At 42.3% G+C, this 24,309-nt stretch overlaps 1 protein-coding gene across 2 annotated transcripts in view; it reads left to right on the top strand.

Annotated features, from left to right (window-relative positions):
* The window catches only part of LOC100147031 (cilia- and flagella-associated protein 221), a 90,817-nt gene that overhangs the window by 21,442 nt on the left and 45,066 nt on the right, over positions 1 to 24,309 (top strand). For both annotated transcript variants that reach the window (XM_023622768.2, XM_070240686.1), the window contains one exon: positions 14,034 to 14,137. In XM_023622768.2, coding sequence (XP_023478536.2) covers positions 14,034 to 14,137 — 104 coding nt within the window. The remainder of the gene's footprint in view (positions 1 to 14,033; positions 14,138 to 24,309) is intronic.

Raw genomic sequence — 24,309 nt, 5'->3', positions numbered from 1 at the left:
TAAATGAATTAAAATAGAATTTATGAATAGTTAACAATAATAGTTGAAAATTTTTAATACTTAATAGTACTAAGAACAGTGCTTAGCATATAGTTAATGATTTGTATTAGCTATCATCATCATCTTCATCATCATCATCATCACCATCACCAAAGAGATCTTTACCTGGGGATCTCACAAATGAGACCCAGCCCGTTTGGCTCACACTTTAACAAAGGTAGACAACATACAGAGAAATGGGAGGGAGAGGCTTGGAGTGGGAAGGCTGGCGGCCAGGTTGAAGGTGGGCTTCCGACAATGAGGGACTGGGCTGACAGCCGAGGGGGATGCATGAAGCCCCCAAAAGAGCCTGTCAGGGACTGTGCACAAGCCGGCCCAGTGGCAGCTCCACAGAGGGAGGGGCGGGGCGGGGATTGAGGTGAGGGTGCGGCTGCAGGTCTAGAATGGAGAGCTGCTTTCTCGGCATTTATCCTTAAAACAAAAAATAGTTTTGTTGAGATATAATTCACATATCATAAAATTTACTAATTTAAAATGTGCAAGTCAATGGTTTTTACCATATGCAACCACCACCACAATCAATGTTAGGACATTGTCATCACCCCAAAAAGAAACCCCATACCCACTCCTCACTCCCCCTCCCAACTTCCCAGCCTCAGGCAAACTCTAACTGACTTTCTGTATCAGTTTGTCTGTTCTGGACGTTTCATATACGTGGAATCATACACTATGTGGTCTTCTGTGACTGATCTCTTTCACTTGGCATAATGTTTTCAAGGTTCATGCAACTTGTTGCACACGTCAGGACTTCCTTTTCATTGCTGAATAGTTGTCCATTGTGTGATGGGCCGCGTTCTATTTATCCATTCATCAGCTGATGGACATTGGGTTGTTTCCGCTATTTGGCTATTTTGAATAATGCTGCTGTGAACCTTTGTAAATATGTTTCTATGTGGATATGCGTGTTCATTTCTGTTGGGTGGAATTGCTGTGTTATATGGTAACGCTGTGTTTAACATTTTGAGGAACTGCCAAACTGCTTCCCAAAGTGGCTGTTCGTGTCCATTCCTAGCAGCAGTGCATGAAGGTTCTAAGGGCACTGATATTTTTAAATGGCAGAGTAAAGCAACATTTTCTACAGCTGAAGAAAAAAATGCTATACGTTATGGAGAAAGATATAGGTAAGGGGAGAACACAAATTCAGTGGAAGGTCGATTCAGAAGGATATATTTTCTCTTTGCATATAGAATTGATTTAGGCAAAATTGCCAGAAGTTGTAGAATCTGCATTTAATAAATCGCACTGTTTGCTTTCTTACTGCAAGGTTGCTTCCGGGGAGAAGGCCTGGTCTGGGCTGAGCCTCCTTGAGGACTGGGTAGCACCCCGGTACATTTTCCACAAGGTCATGAGGTGGACTTGTGTATATTCATCACCTGCATTTTCATTGGCTGGATTTGGTGGTTGTAAATTCTCCTTGCTGAGATAAAACTCTGTGTGGACATTTGCCAACTACTTATAAACAACTTCGGTGGCTTAAGATCTGGTACAATGTATTTTGACAGCTTCTGTAAATAAGAAAAGTTGCATCCAGTTCCGTCCAACATCTCTAAATCGAACGCCATGGGGTGCAGAGGACTGGCAGCTCTCTCTCCTTTCCGTGGGTGGAAACTGTGCTCGATAACTAGGTAAACCCAACCATCAGGGCCGTTAGATTTTTCAATCACTTCACATCTTAGAGAAAATTGTAGATAAAATACCATCTTACCCTTCCCATATACGCAATAAGAATATACTTATCTTAGGTACTGAAATTTTATATCTTTCCATTCCCGTGGTTCTAAAAAGATTCGTGTTAATTCATCGTGCTCTGCAGTTTCACCAGTTGTGTCTACCTGGCAGCAAATAACTGGTTGGAATCTAGAGCAAATCCATTCAGTTGAGCGGTTGTTCTCTCCATGTGCATCGACTGATCCTCCTTGCACCAAGCTGACTCCGTTGACCAGCTGGTTAGTGTGCTATCGATAAGCTTACGTGAAAGTCACCCGGGGCCTCCCCTGGATTCCCCTTCCCTTCCTCATTTTCCACTCTGGACCTGGTCCCATGGGCAAGGCCACCATGTTGCTCTCACAGCAAGTGGAACCGTGTGTTCATCTCAGGGCTACAGGTCATTTGTAGACCACAGGGCCACATGCACAGCACTATGAGAAAAGGTCCCCGGCTGCTCCATTCCAAAGCCGGGATAGTTCCGTCTCCGGAACTTTTACGTCATAAGTTTAGGAATTTACTAAAGGATACTTTTCCTTAAGTGGGGAACCTCATGGCTCATTTCAGAAAGTGGGGGAATAACCAAGGTCAGAATAGGATGTCCGAATAAAACCAAATTCTCTCGCTGCCCCTGGAGTTGAAAGCATCTGGGCCACAGGAGAATGTGCATTCTTGAACCAGTGCTGAGAGGGAAAGACTGACGGTGAGAACTGGCTCCAGCAGAGACAACATCCAGGTCCTGCCTGGCATTGTACCGATAAAGAAAGTCCTTACTGGTGGAGAGGGGCCCCAGAACCAGCTATCACTGGCTAAGAATGAGGGTGTCAGGGTAAAATTAGAAAACTGATCTTCAGAAGAATTTTGTGCAGCCTTCAAAGAGAATAAATTCACCTTTTCCAGCTCAGCAAGGGAAGCACGCTCCTTACTCTCACTAGGGTCTCGCTCTGTGCATCCCAAACTCAAGGTTGATTTGAAGGAGCAGCAGCATTTTATGGAAACTTTCTGACAAGGGTGACTGGAGCACGCTGACCCGCTTGTTCTTTACCTCAGCCCTTACGTGGGTATGTGGAGCGGGAGTGAACTTGTGTTTTAAAACTGCTTCAAAACTGATATTCAGACAAAACGACTACAGCCACTCAACAACAGCCTTAATTTTTACTGTATGAAAAATTCTCCCATGTTTTGTAGTTAACATTGCTTTGATTTGATATCCCTTTGCTGACCTGGTTACTCATCTTGGCCCAGTCTCTTTTTATAAATTTTAGCAGGAAAAGAAAATCATCCAACCCCTAAACCACAGGGATCTGTATTAAAAATGAAAGGGCATAAATGCATCCTCCTTCCATTTAGCAGAAGCAAGTGCCAACTTGAGACAGTCAACAAAGGGAACTTTCAATAGAAGACTTACTTTTTATTTTTTTAAGTTTTTCTCACAAAATGGTGAATTCCAGACTTTTGACTCCTGGAGAAAGTGGTCAAAAGGCTGAAAATCCTAAAATGGAGGCAGCGATATTGACCTTATGAAAGCCGAGCTTGAAAATTGCAATACTCTACTTTCTCCCTTTGATTTTGTGCAAATTTGATTTGGAAAATTGCTCGGTTGGTTTGTGTGGGGCTGAGGGATGGAGCAGCACGAATTTATGATCAGCGTCCAGAGCAGATGGATGTGTGTATCAGGAGCAGTAATTAAAGGTGGAATAGTTTTCTTATTTAGGGTTTTCTAGTCTTTGTATAAATTCTTGGAATGTTTCGTTAAACACAACAGCATATACATTTTGTGGCTTCTATGAAACTACCACCCTGGTGTCATGGACTAAGCAGTAAGAAACCTAAAATATTTCTTCCGAGAGAAGGAAAGGCCATCAGCAGTGTGTAGTGTCTCCTCTTCTCTTCTCCCAGGAGATGCTGTATTTTCCTCAACAAAAAAAGAAACCAGGAGGCTTTTCATCTCCCGTCTCGACTCGCTTTAGCTGCTTCCTTTCCCTGTGAGGTGACTTTCTTCCCACGCCAGACCTCCTTGGTCTCTGCACATGGGCCCTGCTATAATCCACAGGAGCCACCCTGAATTTCATTCTTTCCCCCATTATCCCGCTTTCTCTGCAACTCGGGGGGGTTGTAAGGTGCTATTTTCTATAAAATGCATTGTTTATATCAATAATTTTCATTTATAACTGAAGTTAATATTTAACTTTTAAAAGGCCTTTTATACTGTATGACTCCACTCATGTGAGGTAGCTGGAGTCGTCAGATTCAGAGACGGAAAGCAGAATGGCAGTTTTGAGAGACCGGGTGAGGGGGCGGGGGTTATTGTTTAACGTGTAGAGAGTTCCAGTTTTGCAAGATGATAAAGATGGTGGATGGTGATGTTTGCACAGTGTGAACATACTTAATGCCACTAAACTGTACACTTAAAAATGGTTAAAATGGGGCCGGCTCTGTGGCCGAGTGGTTAAGTTCGTGCGCTCCGCTGCGGCGGCCCAGGGTTCGGATCCTGGGCGTGGACATGGCACTGCTCGTCAGGCCACATTGAGGCGGCGTCCCACATCCCACAACTAGAAGGACCTGCAACTAAGATATATAGCTGTGTACGGGAAGGGGGGGGAGGGGGGCTTTGGGGAGATAAAGCAGAAAAAAAAAAAGATTGTCAATGGTTGTTAGCCCAGGTGCCAAAAAAAAAAAAATGGTCAAAATGTTAAATTTTATGTTATGTACATTTTATCACAATTTTTAAAGAAGTGACTAGGGTACATATTATCTCTACAGATGACAGGGAACATGTCCTCTGGTCATCTCTAACTTCTCCTGAATTCAGTTTCTTTCCAGCCCCCAGAGAAATGCCTTAATTTCTTTTCCCGAGTATGCAGAGGTGACCTCATTTCATTCCAGTTGTTCCCTAGTGTTTTCGCCAGAATTCCACCTTTTCCTCAACTACAGAACGGGTGAGGGTAAGAGGTGGGGTGGTTTCACCAGCAGGGAGGACTCAGTAACTCAGTAAGGCTGGGGAGGAACTGAACCACGGCCGAGAAAGGAGCGCGAAGCCCAGGCCAGCTAGAGGGAAAACGTCAGATCTCCCGGACTCTCCCGCTTTATTGGCTTTACCTTAATCCTAGGGTGAGCTGGGTCTCAAGTTGGGGTGGGGTTTCATTCTCTAGGTGTGTACAATAATTAGATGCCTGTTCCTTGAACATTTCTTTATGTAATTTTGTGTTTAGCTTTGACTGTATCAATAAGGATCATGGGTCACTGTGTTTCTAGTTTGAGGCCCCACTCCCAGTGAGATTGATTGTGTCTTTGAAAATAAGATTTAAAAAAATATGAAATTCATTGGAACATAAATTATCTTAGATAAAAGGGCATCCTTGAAATCTGAAATATAATTTACCTCAACTCTTTATGTCTTTTCAAATAGTTGCCGATCTGTTTGGGGGGTTGGGGGTCTGGCTTATCAGGCAACTAATCATTATGTCTGATTTCTTTTTGTTTTTGTTGGACATTATGAATACAGCAACTACAGCCAAAGCTCAAGGGAAACTCACCGGCCAGTGCCCAGATTTCCTCCTTCCTCTCCATGTGCAGGCTGTTCTTGAGAGGAGGTTGGTAACATTTGAGAAAAGGTCTTGGGATCTTATAGGCCTTTCTTGTTGGTCGGCTAGTTAAAGGAAATGCCTTCTAAAAAGCTCAACAAGTAAGGCACAGAGGATCTGTTTCACAGAGAATGTCAACAGAGAAGAAGACTACAGTGCAAACAATGAAATGTCATTCGCTGTTCCTTAATGTCAGAGACTAGGAGCGGTAACAGTAAATCAGTTAAGAGGCAGGTTCTGGAGACTTGGTATGAATTTCCACCTCACCCCTTATCAACTGTGTGACCTTGGACCTCCCCAGAGGTCAGTTTACTTATCCACAAAATGAGCAAAGTAATAGTACTAAACTCATAGGGATGTTAAGGGGGTTAACTGAAATACAAGCACAATGATTGGTACATATTAAGGGCTAGTAAAAAAAAAAAGACATTAAAATTGCCAAATTAAGTTGCAACCAGAAATGGGGTTAGGTAATCATTCACTAAAAGGGGCAATGAGGTCAGAGAGAATGCTGTTTGGGCCAGTTTTTCTAATGCTGTGTAACAAACCAACCTAGAAGTAGTGGCTTAAAATAACAACCATCATTTACTTTGCTCCTGGATCTACAGCTTGGACGTGGCTCCACGGAGAAGGCTCGGCTCTGCTTCCTGTAGAGTCAGCTTGGGCTGCTTGGCTGGGGGCTAAAAGTTCCACTTCCAACATGGTCCACTCACGTGCTGGTTATTATCTGGGAGCTCAGCTGGGCTGAGGACTGGGAGCTTCTTCTCTCCATGTAGATCTCTCCACAGGCTGCTTGGGCTTCCTTACAACATGGTGGCTAGGTTCTGGAATGAGTATCCCAAGAGAAGCGGGAGATGCCAGTATTTCAGGCTCGGTCTTAAGAAATGGGTACAGCATGATTTGCACTGTATTCTAGTAGTTAAGTAATTATAGAGCCCAGATTCCAGGGAAGAAGACACGACTCCACCTCTCTGTGGAAGGAGTGTCGAAGAGTTTATCAGCTTGTTTTAAAACTGTCATAATGTGTGTCCCAAAGCTGGCTCAGCCTCAGTTCTTTCACAAGTCTGCTGTACATTTGGAAGAGAAAGAATGTCACACAGATACATCATTGCTGTTCACATCTTTTGATCTGTAAATGATTTCTATATCAATGAGCAGTTGACAAAGGAAAAGTCCTACTAAATTCATGTTATAGTCTATGTCGTAGTTTAAATTACCCGTACATCTCTGTGGGGAGGCTTCTCATTATCTCGATGGTGTTTCCCTCATATTTTATACAAGCATAATAGCTAATGGTTAATTTACTGTGCCGCCTGGTTCCAGCATCTTGTAGTAAGTGAGCATTTGTCATGCTCGTTGTCAGTTCCCCTTTATTCTCCAACACGGAGTAAAATCATATTTATGGCAAGCTGGCTTGCTCATTCCACTCTGTAGACATTGAGATTTTTGAATTAGGGAGGAAATTTGATTTTATGGTATCTACAATAAGTTCACAAGATCATTCATTCTCTCAAAAAATCCTTGATTACTCTTTTGACAAACACAATGTTAAATTTTAGGGTAAACGATAAAAATAACATCTGAGTAAGGTAAAAACAAATGTTTAGTGGGTTAAATGGAAATTAATGTGATGTCTGGCTCTCTACTAGTATTTATTTAGAGAAGGGACAAGAAAGAAATTTGAATTTATATATTATTTTATGTTTACTTTCTGTAAGGTAAATTTGTACTCTCTTCTAATAGGTGCACAATTTGTACACGATAATACATGTCTTGTATTTAAAAGGTGTGGATTGGATTTTATTCAAGATAGGGAATAATTCTTTTAAAGTACTTAATATATTTTTGTACATGGCCTTAGCATAATTGATAAGCTGTTTAAATAATAAAGTAACAGAGATAAGCATTATGGTTACCTCCCAAAGTACTAATTTCTGTCTGCTTTAATATTTTAATTGGTTGCTTCCTGTAAGTTATAGAAGAACTCTAACTCAGGCTCCTATTTGCATTTGAGGAATACTAGATGGAAGATATGAATTAATAGGCCTCAGATATGTATATTTATGCATGTTTCTTCACTGTGGATCCGTTTAAATGGTATTTAGCAATGGGAATTTTGTTTAGAATTTTTAAGTTACACCCCGCCCCCCCTCCCCCCGAGGCTAATGGGATTCTGTTTCTTCAAATATGAAAAACTTCTATATAAACTAAACTTTATATTTGCCAAAATTCCTTTTGGCCCAAATGAATCTAGACTGCCCTTGATTTATGATTATGGCGGCCATCTACACTAATTTGACATCCATAATACGAACAGCAGCCATGAAAGCAAAGTTCAGTGATTCCACTGAAATGTATTTTACTTGCACTGCTGTGTCTGCTTCTGAATCAAGGTGCTTGGAATATTGTGCCGTTAAGGAATTGTTTGTTTCTCCAGACTGACTAATGCCTCAGGAATTTGGCTTCATGTAATCATCATTAAAGAAATACCCTGACACCTTTTCTATGGGAATTATCAAAGCTCTGAAATTAGTTGAAAATTGGGCATATATAAAAAGCCCTAGCAGTTTTTTGTTTTAGTTCAGGAAAATGCAAACGTGCAGCTTATAGCAGAGGATTCCTGAGCAGCAGACTTTCCCTCGCTGGGGCAGCGGTGAGCAGATCCCTCGGGTTACTGACTGGAGGGCCGTTCAGCCCGTGTGGCTGTAGGAGTCACTGGCCTGATCTTCAGAGACTGGGCATTTGGGGCAGTTTAACGCTTCACATTGACCATTACCCAAGGCTACTTACGTCCTGAGGGGCGAACACAACTTGTAATGTTAGTTTTCTCTACCCAGTGCTGTAGAGTAGCTGATGTTCAGTGGGGCCTGAGTGTCCGTTGTGCTGAATTGCCTTGAAGATGTAATGACCTTTGTGAACCCTGTGTTTCAGAATTAGGACCCATCTCAGAGAGTTAAGATGGACTGCATGCTTCTAGTGGAGGCTTATTTAGGACAGGATTTATGATTTTGGTAAAAAACCTGTGAAGTGTTCATCTCACTGTTGGCTGAAGAGATTATTCTGCATTATGACCCTTCTGTAGAATTTATATCAATAGATATAATTGACAAAGTTAATATCTAGAATTTACAAATTAATGAGAGAATAGAAAACCTCATAGAAAAATAGGCAAAGGATATGCACACGCATAGAAGAGGAAACTCAAATGGTTATATATGGATAGAAGCTCAACCTCAAAGAAATGAAAATGAAAATAAAATGAAATACCATTCCACCTCTTTCGGGTTGGAAGCAGTTAAAATGCCTGAAAATCCCGTGTTGGTAAGCAACAGTAACTCACACATGCTGCTGGTGCAAGTATAAATTGGTCAAACGGCTTTGCAGAGCATTTTGGCCATATCTAGTAAAGTTGATATTTTTACCCTGCTGCTAACTAGCAATTCCATTTCTTGGTTATACCTGGAGTAGCTCTGGCGCAGATGCGTAAGGAATCACATGCAAGGATTGTCGTTGCCACTTTGCAATGGTGAAAAAGTGCGAACAGCCTAAATGCCCTTCAGCAAGAGAGTCATAAATAAGGAAGATATAGTCATATAGTGGAATACTCATCACTGGTTAAAATGAATGAATCGTTTCATTTATAGTCATTTATCAATGTATCCGCATGCATCAATCTCAAAAGCATAGTGGTGAGCAAAGCTAGCAAGTTTTAGAACAATATTGTTGAAAACAAATAATACAATATTATATATTTTATGGGTACATGTCTATGTGGTGATATTATAAAAATGCATGGGAATGACAGACAGTGACGGGATAGGGTCCCCGCTGGGGAGACAGGAAGGAGCAGAGGACAAGGGAGAGGAGTACAGGGAGTTTCAACTGTTCTGCTAGATTACCCAAAGCAAAAAGATTTGCTTGAGCTTGGTAGTGGACAAAGGGATCTTTATTTTATCATTCTCTGTATTTTTCTTTACATTTGGAATATTTCAGAAATTTTAAAAAGGTAGTGAATTGAAAGCCAAATAAAAATGCTCTGGGCATAATTTTTAAAGCCACATTTGAACCACACTACATCCCCAAAATTGCTACCGAAAGAGTTATTTCGCTTTACTCCAACAAATATTTACTGAGTGTTTAGTCTTTGTGGGACGCTGGGGTTTTGCTGAGGTCACCCCGGAGAAGCAAGCAGACTCAACGCTGCCTTTGTGGGGCTCAGAGTCTCCCACGTAGACAGGTGCTGGGCTGTAAGGAGTGGGGCATCATGGGAAACAGACGCACTGGGTCCGATGCCCAGAAGGCAGCAGATGAGCTGACCTGGCAACTCTGCTCTAAGTGTTACCTCACGAAATTGGGGTTCTCTTGCCCAGTGCTCATAAAAAAAAAAAAGCCAATTAGTACAGCATCAGCTTTTGGGAAAAGAAATGTAGCTTTATTTTGTGAGATCTGCAAGGAGACAGGAGGCATGTGCCCTCAGATCTGTCTCCCTGATCCAGGGCTTGGGCGCTACTTACGGGATGAGGGGCAGGGCAGTCTGAAGTGCGGGAGTAGACGATCGGAGGAAGGGAGACGTGAGGTGATTGATGATCTGCGCAGGCGTAGTCAAGCTTCACGGCTCTTCACAGGATGCGTGTTCACAAAATGGAGGCCTGACCGTGATCCGAGGGTGGAGTTTTTAGCTCCTTGACACCAAAGAGATCACTTATTGAGCATTTGCAAAGTCCCAGTCGATGAGTTGGTGATCTCAACTGGCCTGAAGTGGACAAGGGGTCTCAATTCCTGAAAGACAACTCTTAATTTTTTTAAAAGATTATTTTATTGAAGTCATATTGGTTTATAACATTGTGTAGTTTCAAGAGGACATTACCATCTGTCAGTTTCTTATAGACTGCATAGTGCCCACCACCAATAGTCTACATTTTCTTTTTAAGATTTTATTTTTTTCCTTTTTCTCCCCAAAGACCCCCGATACATAGATGTATATTCTTAGTTTTGGGTCCTTCTAGTTGTGGCATATGGCATGCCACCTCAGCATGGCCTGATGAGCAGTGCCATGTCCACGCCCAGGACTTGAACCAGGGAAACCCCAGGCCACTGCAGCAGAGCACATGAACTTAACCACTCAGCCACAAGGCTGGCCCCACCAATAGTCTACTTTTTATCTTTCACCATACATATGTGCCCCTTTACCCCTTTTGTCTACCTCCCCACCCCATTCCTCTCTGGTAATGATTAATCTGTTCTCTTTATCCATGTGTTTGTTTATCTTCCACATATGAATAAAATCATACAGTGTCTGTCTTTCTCTGTTTCTCTTATTTCACTTAGCATCATACCCTCAAGATCCATCCATGTTGTCACAAACGGCATGACTTTGTCATTTTTTATGGCTGAGTAGTATTCCATTGTATATATATATACCACATCTTCTTGATCCATTCATCCGACAATGGGCACTCGAGTTGCTTCCATGTCTTAGCTGTTGTGAATAATGCTGCAACAAACATAGGGCTGCATAAATCTCGTTGTATTGTTGATTTCATGCTCTTTGGATAAATACCCAGTAGCAGGATAGCTGGATTGTGTGGTATTTCAATTTTTAATTTTTTTGAGAAATCTTCATACTGCTTTTCATACTGACTGCTCCAGTTTGCATCCCACCGGCAGTGGATGAGGGTTTCCTTTTCTCCTCATCCTCTCCAACACTTGTTATTTCTTGTCTTGTTAATTATAGCCATTCTGAGGGGTGTGAGGTGGTATCTCGTTGTAGTTTTGATTTGTGTTTCCCTAATAATTAGTGATGCTGAGCATCTTTTCATGTGCCTGTTGGCCATCTGTAGGTCTTCTTTGGAAGAATGTCTGTTCGTGTACTATCCATGTTTTGATAGGTTGTTTCTTTTTTTGTTGTTGAGTTGTATGAGTTCTTTATATATTTTGGAAATTAACCCCTTGTCAGATATATGATTTGCAAAAATTTTCTCCCAGTTGGTGGGTTGTCTTTTTATTTTGTTCATGATTTTCTTTGCTTTGCAGAATATTTTTAGTCTGATGTAGTCCCATTTTTAAATTTTTTCTTCTATTTCCCTTGCCTGAGTAGACATGGTATTTGAAAAGATGCTGCTAAGCCTGATGTCAAAGAGTGGACTGTCTCTATTTTCTTCTAGGAGTTTTATGGTTTCAGGTCTTACCTTCAAGTCTTTGGTCCCTTTTGAGTTTATTTTTGTGTGTGGTGTAAGATAATGGCCTACTTTCATTCTTTTGCACATGGCTGCCCAGTTTTCCCAGCACCATTTGTTGGAGAGACTTTCCTTTCTCCATTTTATGCTCTTGGCTCCTGTGTCAAAGATTAGCGGTCCATAGATGTATGGTTTTACTTCTGGGCTTTCAATTCTGTTCCATTATCTGTGTGTCTATTTTTGTGCCAGTACCATGCTGTTTTGATTACTATAGCTTTGTAGTATGTTTTGAAGTCGCGGATTGTGATGCCTCCAGCTTTGTTCTTTTTTCTCAGCATTGCTTTGGCTATTGGGTTTCTTTTGTTGTTCCATATAAATTTTAGGATTCTTTGTTCTATTTCTGTGAAGGATGTCATTGGGATTGCATTGAATCTGTAGATTGCTCTAGGTAATATGGACATTTTAACTATATTTATTCTTCCAATCCATGTGCATGGAATATCTTTCCATTTCTTTATGTCATCATTGATTTCTTTCAATAATGTCTTATAGTTTTCAGGGTATAGGTCTTTCACCTCCTTGGTTAAATTTATTCCTAGATATTTTATTCTTTTTGTTACGATTGTAAATGAGATTGTATTCTTGACTTCTCTTTCTGCTAGTTTGTTATAGTGTATGGAAATGCAACTGATTTTCATAAGTTGATTTTTTACCCTGAAATTTTGCTGTAGTTGTTGATTATTTCTACTAGTTTTGTGATGGATTCTTTAGGGTTTTCCATATGTAGAATCATGTCATCAACAAAGAGCAAGAGTTTGACTTCTTCCTTTCCAATTTGGATGCCTTTTATTTCTATTTCTTGCCTAATTGCTTTGTCCAAAACCTCCAGTACTATGTTGAAAAGGAGTGGCAAGTGTCTTGTTCCTGTTCTCAGAGGAATGGCTTTCAATTTTTCACCATTAAGTATGATGTTGGCTGTGGGTTTGTCATATACGGCCTTTATTATGTTGAGGTACTTTCCTTCTATACCCATTTTGTTGAGATTTTTATCACAAATGGATGTTGGATCTTGTCAAATGCTTTCTCTACATCTATTGCGATGATCATGTGATTTTTATTCCTCATTTTGTTAATGTGGTGTATCACATGGATTGATTTGTGAGTGTTGAACTATCTCTGTGTCCCTGGTATAAATCCCACTTGATCATGGTGTATGATCCCTTTAATGTATTGCTGTATTCACTTTGCCAATATTTTGTTGAGGATTCTTGCATCTATGTTCGTCAGTGATGTTGGCCTGTAATTTTGCTTCTTTGTGTTGTCCCTGCTGAAAGACAACTCTAAATTACTCTCTTGATAAGATGGGGTCAGTGGAACTGATCCTGGAGGGCTAGCGATTACACAAGTGATTACAATTGCATTCTCCCAGGAGCATGAACTGGGAAATGTGAGGGAGGAGAGCAGATGACAGGGAGGGCCCCACCTGAAGTGTTAAGAGTTAGGAACCAGCCTCTGGCTAGGAGGGCATGATTGGCTGTGAGAGCGCGGGAGTTATGAGGTGGAGAGGAGATGCACAGCCCCAAGGAGAAGGGAGGAAGTGCAAGGAAAAGCAGGGACAGAGAGTGTGGCTGAGTCACTTCAAAGAGGAGCTCAATGTCCATCTGATGAAAGGAGCCCAGATAACCTGCCCCAGCTCTGCACAGAATGCCAAGCGACAGCTGGAGAGCTCTGCTTCTCCAGGCCTCGCTCATCCTGCAAACTCTGGCTGACCTGGGCTTGGTCTGATGGAAGGAGGGACATTAGGAGAAGCTCAGGGCTCTCTGAGAGATGCCACTGCTGCGGCAGCTCCTGTGGTGCCGTAGGCAACAACCTCAGACTCACTCAGAAGTCAGCCTTGCCTCGGGTGGGAGCGCATTTCTGGATGCACAGACCCTCTCCGGGTCCTGTACTGGTTGTTGGACTTCTAACCAAATAAAGAATCTCTCGCTATTTCAAACACAACCCAAAGTGTGGTTTCTTCGAAGCAGCCTAGTTCCAGCTCTGTAACGGCCAGGGCTCCCCAGGCTTTCCGTAGCGCCTGTTTGTTCAGCGTGTCCTGGGTCCTCTGGGTCCTGCTGTGCGGCAGAGACGCCTTTTCCCTGTGGCTGTGAGTGTCCAACAGGACAAACCTGACAGTCCTTGAGTGGCAGCAAGGACAGGGGTGTTGGAGTGTTGTTCCTCGGGACGGTTGCCGTGCATTAGGTCTGGCTCTGCACCCTGGGCAGGACACGGACCCTCTCTTGTGCCTCAGCTTCCTCTTCTGCAGGTGAGGAAGCCATGGCACCCTCACAGGAGCAGAGGAGTTAGTATCTGGGAGGTGTGCAGGATGGCTGACACCCAGGAATTATTGCTTTTGTTGACTGTCATCATTGTTGTGGTTTTCATCACATAACATGAATCTGTATTCCTTGATACCAAAAGAGCTAGTCTATAAAGAAAAATAATATTTTCTTCCTCTTTCTTTTTGCAGCAAAAATTATGTTATACCTTTGCAGTGCAGTAGCCCTGTAGATTTCGAGTTTCATATCACTTTGGTTCAGTCTCATCAAGCCTTTACTATCGAGCCAACATCAGGTAAGGAGAGTCAATATTTCAAGTTTCCAATCTCTCAGATCAAAGAGGATTTGGAAGATAGGTCTCAGATTATAAAAAAGAATAAGCCACATTTGAATATGTTATTTTCCAGTGTATAACAGTAACAAATGTTACATATCTTAGCATAATGTAATTTGTAATTAGACACTTGGTTATAAGGACACTTTGGGATAATTTGCATCATGCTGATAATTTATAATGTCCAGGTCAATTTCTTCCAAGGTCAAAACTTGGAATCAGAAGTTAATCTGTTCTAATTCTAGTTTTGGCTCTTGGTAGATCTTTGGTTTTGTATTCACCTTTTAATTCAATTTCAAGTAAAATGGGAATGTTATTTCTTTCCAAGCCTTCAGAGTCTTAGTGAAGGGTGTAATGAATTTGTCCCGCACGTGGGGAGGACAGTCTGTCTTTGCGTGCCCCGAAGGATAGAGAGCCCAATGATGCTCAGGACCTTTGAAGGTGGAATCTCCGCCTCGAGTAATTGCTGCTTCCCGGTTTCTGTCTCTTGATTCTGGGTTTGGGATTTAAATATCTGTCCACAGTGGTCTGCAGTGAATGCTAAAGTAGTTTTTTTTTTATTTATGTTTTCAGATGTATTGATGTATCATTGACATATAAGATTATAAGATATTTTAAGTGTACAATGTGATGATTTGACATATGTGTACATTGTGAAAGGATTCCCTCATCAAGTTCATTAACACATCCATCACCTGACATAGTTTTTTTTTTTTTTTAGTAAGAACATTTAAGTTCTACTCTCTTAGCAAATTTCAGTTATACAGTACAGTGTTATCAACTATAGTCACCATGTTATACGTTAGATCCTCAGACCTTATTCATCTTATAACTGAAAGTTTGTACCCTTTTCCCAACCCCCTAAAACCCTGGCAACCACTTTTCTACTCTCTGTTTCTATGAGTTCAGCTCTTTTTTTCCTTCTAGATTCCACATATAACTGACACCATGCAGTATTTGCCTTTCTCTGGCTAGATTATTTCACTTAGCATAATGCCTTCCAGGATCAGACACGTTGTTGCAAATGGCAGGATTTCCTTCTTTTTAAGGCTGCACACTACTCCATTGTGTGTGTGTGTGTGTGTATATACACACACACAATTGTTGATTTTTGCGTGTGGTGTAAGATAGTGGTTTAATTTCCTTCTTTTGCATGTGGCTGTCCAGTTTTCACAGCACCGTTTATTAAGGAGACTACCCTTTTCCCATTGTATATTCTTGGCTGCTTTGTTGTAAATTAACTAACCATATGTGCATGAGTTTATTTCTGGGCTCTCTATTCTGTTCCATTGATCTAAGTGTCTGTTTTTATGCCACTGCCATACTGTTTTTATTACTATATCTTTGTAATATTGTTTGAAATCAAGAAGTGTGAAGCCTCCAGCTTTGTTCTTCTATCTCAAGATTGCTATAGGTATTCTGAGTCTTTCGTGGCTCCATACAAATCTGAAGATTTTTGTTCTATTTCTGTGAAAAAGCCCATTAGAATTTTGATAGGGATTGCATTAAATCTGTATATTGCTTTGGGTAGTATGGACATTTAACAATATAAATTCTTCCAAACCATGAACATGAAGTATCTTTCCATTTATTTGTGTCTTCTTCAGTTTCTTTCATCAATATCTTGTAGTTTTTAGTGTACAAGTCTTTCACCTCCTTGGTTAAATTTATTCCTCATCACAAGGAGAAATTATTTTCTTTCCTTTTTATTGGATCTATATGAGATGACGGATGTTAACTAAACTATTGCTGTAATCATTTCACAATATATGTATAACAAACCATCATGCTGTACACCTTCAACTTATACAGTGATGTGTGTCAATTATTTTTCAATAATACTGGAAAAAAATTATTCCTGGTTCTTTATTCTTTTCGATGCTATTGTAAATGAGATTGTTTTCTTAATTTCACTTTCTGATAGTTCATTGTTGGTGTATAGAAATGCAACTGATTTTTCTACATTGATTTTGTATCCTGCAACTTTACTGAATTGGTTTATTAATTCTAGCAGGTTTTTTTGGTTAAGTCTTTAGGGTTTTCTATATATAATATCATGTCATCTGCAAATAGAGACAATTTTACTTCTTTCTTTCTGATTTGAATGCCATTTGTTTCTTTTTCTTGCCTGATTGCTTTGGCTAGGAATTCCAGTATTGTGTTGAATAGAAGTGGTGAGAGTAGGCATCCTTGTCTTGTTTATGATCTTAGAGGAAAAACTGTGAGCTCTTCACCATTGAGTATGATGTTAACTGTGGACTTGTCATACATGGTGTTTATTATATTGAGGTACATTCCCTCTATACCCAGTTTGTTGAGAGTTTTTAACACAAAAGGATGTTGAGTTTTGTCAAATGCTTTTTCTCCATCTATTGAGGTGTTTGTGTGACTTTTATCCTTCATTTTATTAATGTGGTGTATCACATTGATTCATTTATGGATGGAAACAGAAGGGAGAATTTGGAGACAGTTAGAGATTCTTAGACGAAGCCATACTTCTCTGAAAAACTGCATCCCAAGACACAGAATATTAATTTACCAGAAGGGTTTTGAAACACAACCTGTTCAAAACATGGGGACTGTGCACATGAGCAAATACAGATTGAGCATAGACATAACAAGTTTTTGTGAAACACTTTAAAAAAAACTATGCAGGACGTTTCCTGAGTGCACAGATTATAAATCGCACAGCCACATAATTCGCGAGCTGCTTTGTCCGATCCATCAGATAGGCTTTTCTGGTTGTTCTGGTGCTTTGTTTGTGGTGTGTCTTTTGAAGTCCTCCTTTAACTGAAATTAAATCGAACATACCAGTTTGGAGTCAAAGAGAGAGAGGTGAGAGCTAGGGACGTGAATTTAGGTATCACCCGGGTATTGATGGAACGCACAGCCGTGGGACTGAAAATGAGTCACCCAGGGAGTGAGTGTGGCTGGAGAAGAGAAGCGGCTGAGGACCAGGCCCTGAGCACACAGCACTCAGAGGACAGAGAGGGGAAGTGGGCCAGGACGGAGACCAAGGAGGAGAATCAGGGGAGTGTGGCGCAAGAGGAGACACGAGAGCGTGAGTGAATGGATGAAGACTCGAGGGCAAGCCGGGGCGCTTGGACTTTGGGGATCCTGCCTTTGTGATTTTAAATGGCCTGCATTATGTAGATGGTGTTGCTGATGTGGCTTTATGAACTGGCCTCCCAGGCTGGACCCTTCAGACTCCGCAGTAGCTATTTTATGAGGCGAGTGCATCCCTTGGTCTCTCAGGTATTTCCTTCCTTTGGTTTCCGGTTTTGTTGAGGTATCAATGCATCTTTTCCATTTTGTTGATGTGTCAGTGCATCTGTCCTACTTTTGAGGCTATAGAATTCAGTGGTGACTTTTCGTCACCTGCAGTAAAAAGCCTTGGCCGCGTGGACAGTGGATGCTGCGGTTCAGGTGTGTGGAGGCCCGGCAGCTCTGGGCTTTCCTGATGTGCCAGAAATCTAGCTGGACGAATAGGCCTTATGGTTGGACAGTCATGGATGACTTTTTGGCGAGGAAGTCATTATTGCCTCCATTTTACAAACAGCCTTTACAAGGCTGAGAACCACGGGCTAAGCTTACGCATCAGCACGTATATCTGTAGACACTGTTTCGGGCACATCTTTGGTAACCGACTGTCTAAAGGCTGTGGAGACACCCATAATCTGTGAGGTCGTAAAGCAGCATCTTCTCTGGGAACTAGAAGCATTGTCTGTCCATGCCTTCCAGGCATTTTGTGCTCCGGCTTGCCAAATGAAGAAATTTGAATAAAGCTAATTCTATTTACAAGATATGAATCTGACGTAGTGCCCTCAACTTTAACTCAACTCGTTATTTGCCCACTGGGCATCCCTAAGATGCATGTGTGCACTATAGCTGTCAGAAGCTGGATCTGCTGATGGTGCCAAGATGTTCCTGAGATTGGGGAAAAGGAGTAAAGGGTTTTGAGAGCTTCCTTATACTGCTGACAAGAAATCACGTCCAACTAAAACATCCAGAACACTCTGTTGATCATTTTGAAAGAGCCAGCAATACATTACTTTGGCCAAGATCTTATTAGCATTGGAGACCAGCCAAATGCCACAAAAAAATTGTTGAATTTGTTTACTTTTGACCACTTTGAGATCCTGGACATTTGGTTGGTGTCGCATATGCTCAGGAAGAATGCATGCAATTCATATAAATGGTAAATGGTAGCGTAAAGTGGATAGTTAAGCAAGAGTTCCTGGGGCCTGTTGCTCAGAGTTCCTATATAAAGTTTCAATCCTTTCATTCTCTTTTTTTTTTTCTATTATGAGGGATATATCAGCCATTTACAAATAATTTTATATTTTGCATTTTCTTCTGAAATGCAAGTTTCTTACAACTTTATATTGATTTGGGAGTAATCCCAGCCCCTTGCTTTGGCCTCAGACCACTGTTTGGTTGTAGAGGTCATCCATTGGCCCAGGGCCACTAACCCAGCAGGCAGCGCATCCCAGCAAAGAGCAGATTCTCCTTCCCCAGAGTGAGCACTAGGACGCCGTGAACGCGGCACCCTACCTGTCAAAGTCCGAGGCGCCTCTGTGCACCGCCCACTCTGGGTGACCCGACTGGACTCGACCCCTAGTCCCATCACGTCATCTCCTTTGGACCCAGTCATGCTCCTGTGAAACCTGCCACGGTGCTGCTCACACTCCAGCATTTTCCTACTTAGGTTTCAGAACGAAGAGAGTGTTAACCCCTTTTTGCCTCTTTCTCCTCCAAAGGCCCCTTGACCCCTGGCTGAGGTATTTTAGCATGTAGCCTTTGGGGTCCACGGGCAAAGCCATCCCTTCCAGGCAGAAGTATGCCCTGCTTCTCCTCCCCATGTCACTGTCCACCTGTGGACACTGAGAGAGAAGACCCCAAACCCCAGCACAAACTGTGCAAGGGACAGGTCAGGATCGTCAAGGGGATGGTCAGACCTTTGGACCTCAGCACGCGAAGCAGGCCCCCATAAGATGTTTCTTACTGGTGCTTAGGACCATCATGAATAGCTCGGTGCAGAAAATACATGCTGAGTCTATGGCTACATAGAGAAGTGGAGACATGCAGAGACACCGCTGCGGAGTGATAGGAATGAGGGAGATACACCAGCAAAGTGCCTCTGCTAACCTCCCAGTTCAGCAAATGGGAAAGTAGCAGGGGCCACATGTCGGGGTGGAAAAGAATGCTCAGAACAAGCAAAATCAGGAGATCAAACATTTTTATGACTTTCTAAAGCACCAAACCTAATGGCGAGGAAGTGAGAACAATTAGGGACCGTTAATATACCAAACACAGATGGGTTCCCTATGTCCCTGATTTACGGACATAGGTAATTAATTTATAGTGGCCTACTGAAGTGAGCAGGAGAGCTAGACAGGCAGGTGTGATTCTTTACGCACAGTGTCACATTGGCAGCAATACCGCATTTTACTCGGCACTCCGTATATCCTCGATGGGGGCAGTGGTCGTACATAGTGTGGCTGGCGTAGTGTTAATAATTGCTCCCACCCGCTAATTGTTAACCACATGCTGGGCGCTGCACCAAGCACATTGCATGCACTGCCTCGTCACATCCTATAACTCTATGAGGAGGGAGCTATTATCATTGTCACCTTTTACAGCTGAGGGCTGTGGGGCTCAGAGAGGCCAGATGACTTGCCGGAGGCAACAGGATCTGTCTGACTTCAGACTCAAGGTCTCAGCCACTGTCCTAAGCTGGAAGAGTAGCGATCCCAGGATGCCTTGAAATAAGAGGAGGAGACAGAAATGTGTCACAGACTAAGAGTAAGGAAAATTCTATTTTTTGAGTGAAAAGTTAGAGAAACTAATAATAGCTCTCAACCAGGTCATGAAGATTCTTTTTGTCCTCAGGGGTCCTGGTATCTCCTGTTAAGATGACCATCTGGTGGCGTGTCAGTCTGGGCTTCCTGAGCTCAGCTGACCACGGCAGTGTCCAGTGAACTTCACTCAGCACAGTGTCTGTACTCTGACCAAACTCTGTACCTCTACTGCCCATCCGGAAGCGCCGGTCCCGGTGAGGCCCCGAGAGAGGCCAGGATGGCTTGGCCCAGCCCTTTATCCCACGGGGAAAGCCTGTCTTCCTGCAGACTGGGATAGAACGCCAGCTCTGATCACAGGAGAGCAGCCCCAGCTGTGGGTCCCACAGGGCTGGTCTGGGAAAGGTGCTATGCCACCAAACAGGCAACAGCAACAACGGAGGGCAAAAAGAATAGCTCTCCGTGTAAATAAGTGTGGGAGATATTGGGCTAAACGAACATAGATATGTTTCTTTAAGAAGTGGCTTTATAAAAATGAAATTTATTTGTTTTGAAAAACTCAAGCACTGCAAAAAGTACAAAATCTAAGTTGAAAAGTATTTCCCAGAATCTCACCAGCCCTGAAATAACCGTCATTAACATTTGTTGAACTCCATTGCAGACACTGCTCTGTGCTTATGTACAAAGAGAAGAAGGGAAGGGACGCGAGATGCATACAATGCTACAGAGACAGACAAAAATATTAGAAAAATGGGGCTGTATTCTATGTAAAAGTACTGGGTTTGTTACTTGATATTGATTGAAGAAAAGCTGACTGAAGGTGAAGCTGAAGGAATTGACGGACTTCCTTGATAGTAATATTCATTTCTAAAATTTACTACTAAAATTAAGAAAAGAGATTCTGAAAACATTTAAGAGGTCAGAGCCCCTGCCTTCTTCAACTGCGTGCTTCCACTTCAGCTGGAACGTTGGCTGTGGAAGAAAGAAGGAGTAGCCACATGTGCGCTTTCTCTCCTTACAACTCCCAGTTGTGTTATAGTATCTTATCTGGATCTATAGCATTGACGTTCTGTTTTGTCGCTGTAAATGCCGCAGTTACTTAGTTTCTGTTTAAGTGGAACTAGGGTCTTCCCCTCTGTTCTTGGTTCCATGTTTTCTCCATGCCCAAGCTCTTTATCTCAGCTCTTTTTCTGGTCGTCTGGATTTTGTCATCTGGTGGCTTGTTAACCACAGGTTCCCGGGGGCTGCACACCTAGAGTGTGTGTTTGAGATCGTCTCTCTGCTGTCTGTTATCATCAAGGACAACTTGACTGGATATAAAAGTCTTGCTTTGCAACTTTGTTCACCTCAGAACTTTGTAGACATTGCTTGCTTGCCCTCTCCTTTGAATTTGCTAGGAATCCAGAGGCTGGTCTGAATCTTACCCCATCCTAGTAAATTCTGGATGCCCTTAGAATTCTTTTTTTCCCCCAGTCTTGAGGTTAAGTAATTTACCAGGATATATATTGGTGTTGCTCTGTGTCGTTTTTTTTTCCCCCCTGGAACATGCGATGTCCTTTCAATCTGGAGAAAAACAGCTTTCATTCGTTTAGGACATCTTTCAACTATTAAAACTTTGAATATTTTAATCTTCTACTTGCTCTTTTCTCTTCCTCAGGAATATCTGTTATGTGTGTATGTTGGTTATCCTTTGCCCTCAGTATCTGTTATCTTCTTTAAAATAATTTCATGTTGTCTGGATTCCTCATTCCTAGCTGCCACGTCTCTGTGTTCAGCACCTGCATGTGTGCACGTGTGTGTTTGTGTGTGTGTGCCTTCCCATGCAGTTTCTACCTCACTGACAGTTCCTTTGCTTTTTTTCATTTGTTTCCTGAGCTCCACCAACATTCTTTTCATCTCCTTCTAGTGTGTTCTAATAGTGCTTCCTTGAATTCTGGTGACTCCTCTTGTGACAAATCATGCTGTCTGTAATCTCTTTAGGACTCTGGTGACCACCTGCATTCTGAGGTCATCCTCTTGTGATGTGTGTTCTTCACCTGATTTTTCTTATGTTCCTTTCCTCTTTCAAAATGTATTAATTTTTTTTTTGAGGAAGATTAGCCCTGAGCTAACATCTGTCACCAATCCTCCTCTTTTTGCTGAGGAAGACTGGCCCTCAGCTAACATCCATGCCCATCTTCCTCTACTTTATATGTAGGATGCCTGCCACAGCATGGCTTGACAAGAGGTGTGTAGGTCCACACCCGGGATCTGAAACGGTGAACTCCAGGCCACTGAAGCAGAGCATGCAAACTTAACTGCTGGGCTGCCCGGCTGGCCCCGGAAATGTATTAAGAACTCAAATGTCTCAAGTATAAAGTTTTTCCAACAAGTATTTCCTTTTCCTGACGTGTGTGTGTGTGTGTGTGTGTGCACGCACGCATGTGTGAGGAAGATTGTCACTGAGCTAACATCTGTGCTAATCTTCCTCTATTTTACGTGGGATGCCGCCATAGCACGGTTTGACAAGCGGTGCTAGGTCCATGTCCAGGACCAGAACCTGGGAACCTTGAGCCACTGAAGCTGAACGCACGGACTTAACCACTACACCACCGGCCCAGCCTCCTCTTCCTGACATTTCTAATGATAGCTTAATACACAATACCTTATTACTTGTTTTATTTGGCAGAATCATTGGGAAGGACACATTTATAGGACACATACTGTGTGCCAAGAATTATCCCAGACCCTGTACATTTTCTCCTTTAAGCCTTGTCCCATCTTACAGATGAGAAAACTGAGCCTCAGGTAAAGTGACCAAACCAAGTCACCAAGCTCATGCGAGGACAGACAAGTATGTGAGTCAGGGTCTGTGTGGTCTCTGAGGCCTTTCCTTGCCCACAGACCCTGGGCAGCAGCGGTGGCCTGCAGTTGTCCTGGTGGGTGACATGTGACTCTCGGTAGTGAGTCAGAATGGAAAGCCCTGAAGCCCTCCCTTCTGTCATCCAGTGAATCAAAAACACTGTTAGTTTGTCAACAGCTTGTTCGTGGACAATTTTTAAACCATGTAGCTATCAAATTCCCAACTGAGGCTTAGAGCGATTAAGAAGTTTACCCCAATTCACCCAGCTGGTGCAACCCTACATCTTGGGAGATGAAGACCCATCCTTACTAAAACTTCAAGCACGTAGGTTAAATGGCTCTGTGACAATTTAGGGAGAATGATCTGTGCTTTCTGAGATTTCTGAAGAAAAAGTTATTTAAAAATTATAACAATATTGTAATAACACTGTAGGGGTGTATAAGAAAGAAGAAAGTTTTAAAAATTATCCCCATCCTGGGCTTTACTGCTCTAACAAATAACGCACTTTTATCTTTCCTTCTCCTCTTAGTAACTGCCCATATTTACGCACGGTTTACATAACTGTGATAAGGCAAAGATACAGTGGTATTTTCTGGTGACTTCATTTATCATTATAGCATTTTTAAGTGCTGTCACATTCTTCATAATACTCATTTTATGGATAAACCAGGGTTTTCTTAGCTTCCAGTTTATTTCTAAGTTTTGTTCTCCCCTCTCTGTGCCTCCCCACCCGCCCTGCCCTGTGATTTCACATTATCCCTGGTGTGTTAAGGGTAGTGATCCGAAATTGATCCCAGGCGAAATTGCACTGAAGCCATAAAATCGTGGTTTGAATTTTCTAAAATAAAGTGGTCATTCTGGGGGTGCCCTTCTCGCTCTTGAGACGTGACACGTATTCTCCTTCCTTCCACCATCAGTGTTTGCCGGGCAGTAAGCGGTGACTGCTTGGCACAGCTTTTATAGCTGTTAACATTGGACAATCAGCTGCGACCATGTTCGTTAGCAGAGTCGTGTTAACCTGATCGCTGTTAATGGAAAAAGCAGCGTGCTCCGGTTGCCTGGGGTGTACTCCAGTGCGCTTTATGTATTAGGTCTGGGCTGGGAGCACTTAAAATAAATCAACCAGGTCAAGGCAAACATTAATCTCTGCTCCGGAGTTTGTTCTTATTTTTTTTAAGTTAATGAGCTGGAGCAGAAACAATAGAATGTTCTCAGCCTAAAGCCCCCAGTGAATTGCCGGTCAGAGGGGTGAATTTTCTGACCAGGTGGGTGTTCAAGGTATTGAACTCAGTGCATCCTGGAGTTCCATGCGGCTGAGGGTGGGTTGGCCAATAGAATGAGCTCTTCTGCGCATGCGCTCTTCCTGCAGCGGGCTCTCAGGTCGCTCCTGGGTGTTGTCTAAAGATTTTGACATCTGCGATCAGAAATGGACAAATACCTGTTTCTGAGGCTCTGTGCTAGGGATCCGGGCAGATGAAAGAGCTTTGGGGCCT

The sequence above is a fragment of the Equus caballus genome, chromosome 18 (genome assembly GCF_041296265.1).
Source record: "Equus caballus isolate H_3958 breed thoroughbred chromosome 18, TB-T2T, whole genome shotgun sequence".
Taxonomy (NCBI): domain Eukaryota; kingdom Metazoa; phylum Chordata; class Mammalia; order Perissodactyla; family Equidae; genus Equus; species Equus caballus.
This window is presented reverse-complemented; position numbering and strand designations above follow the sequence as displayed.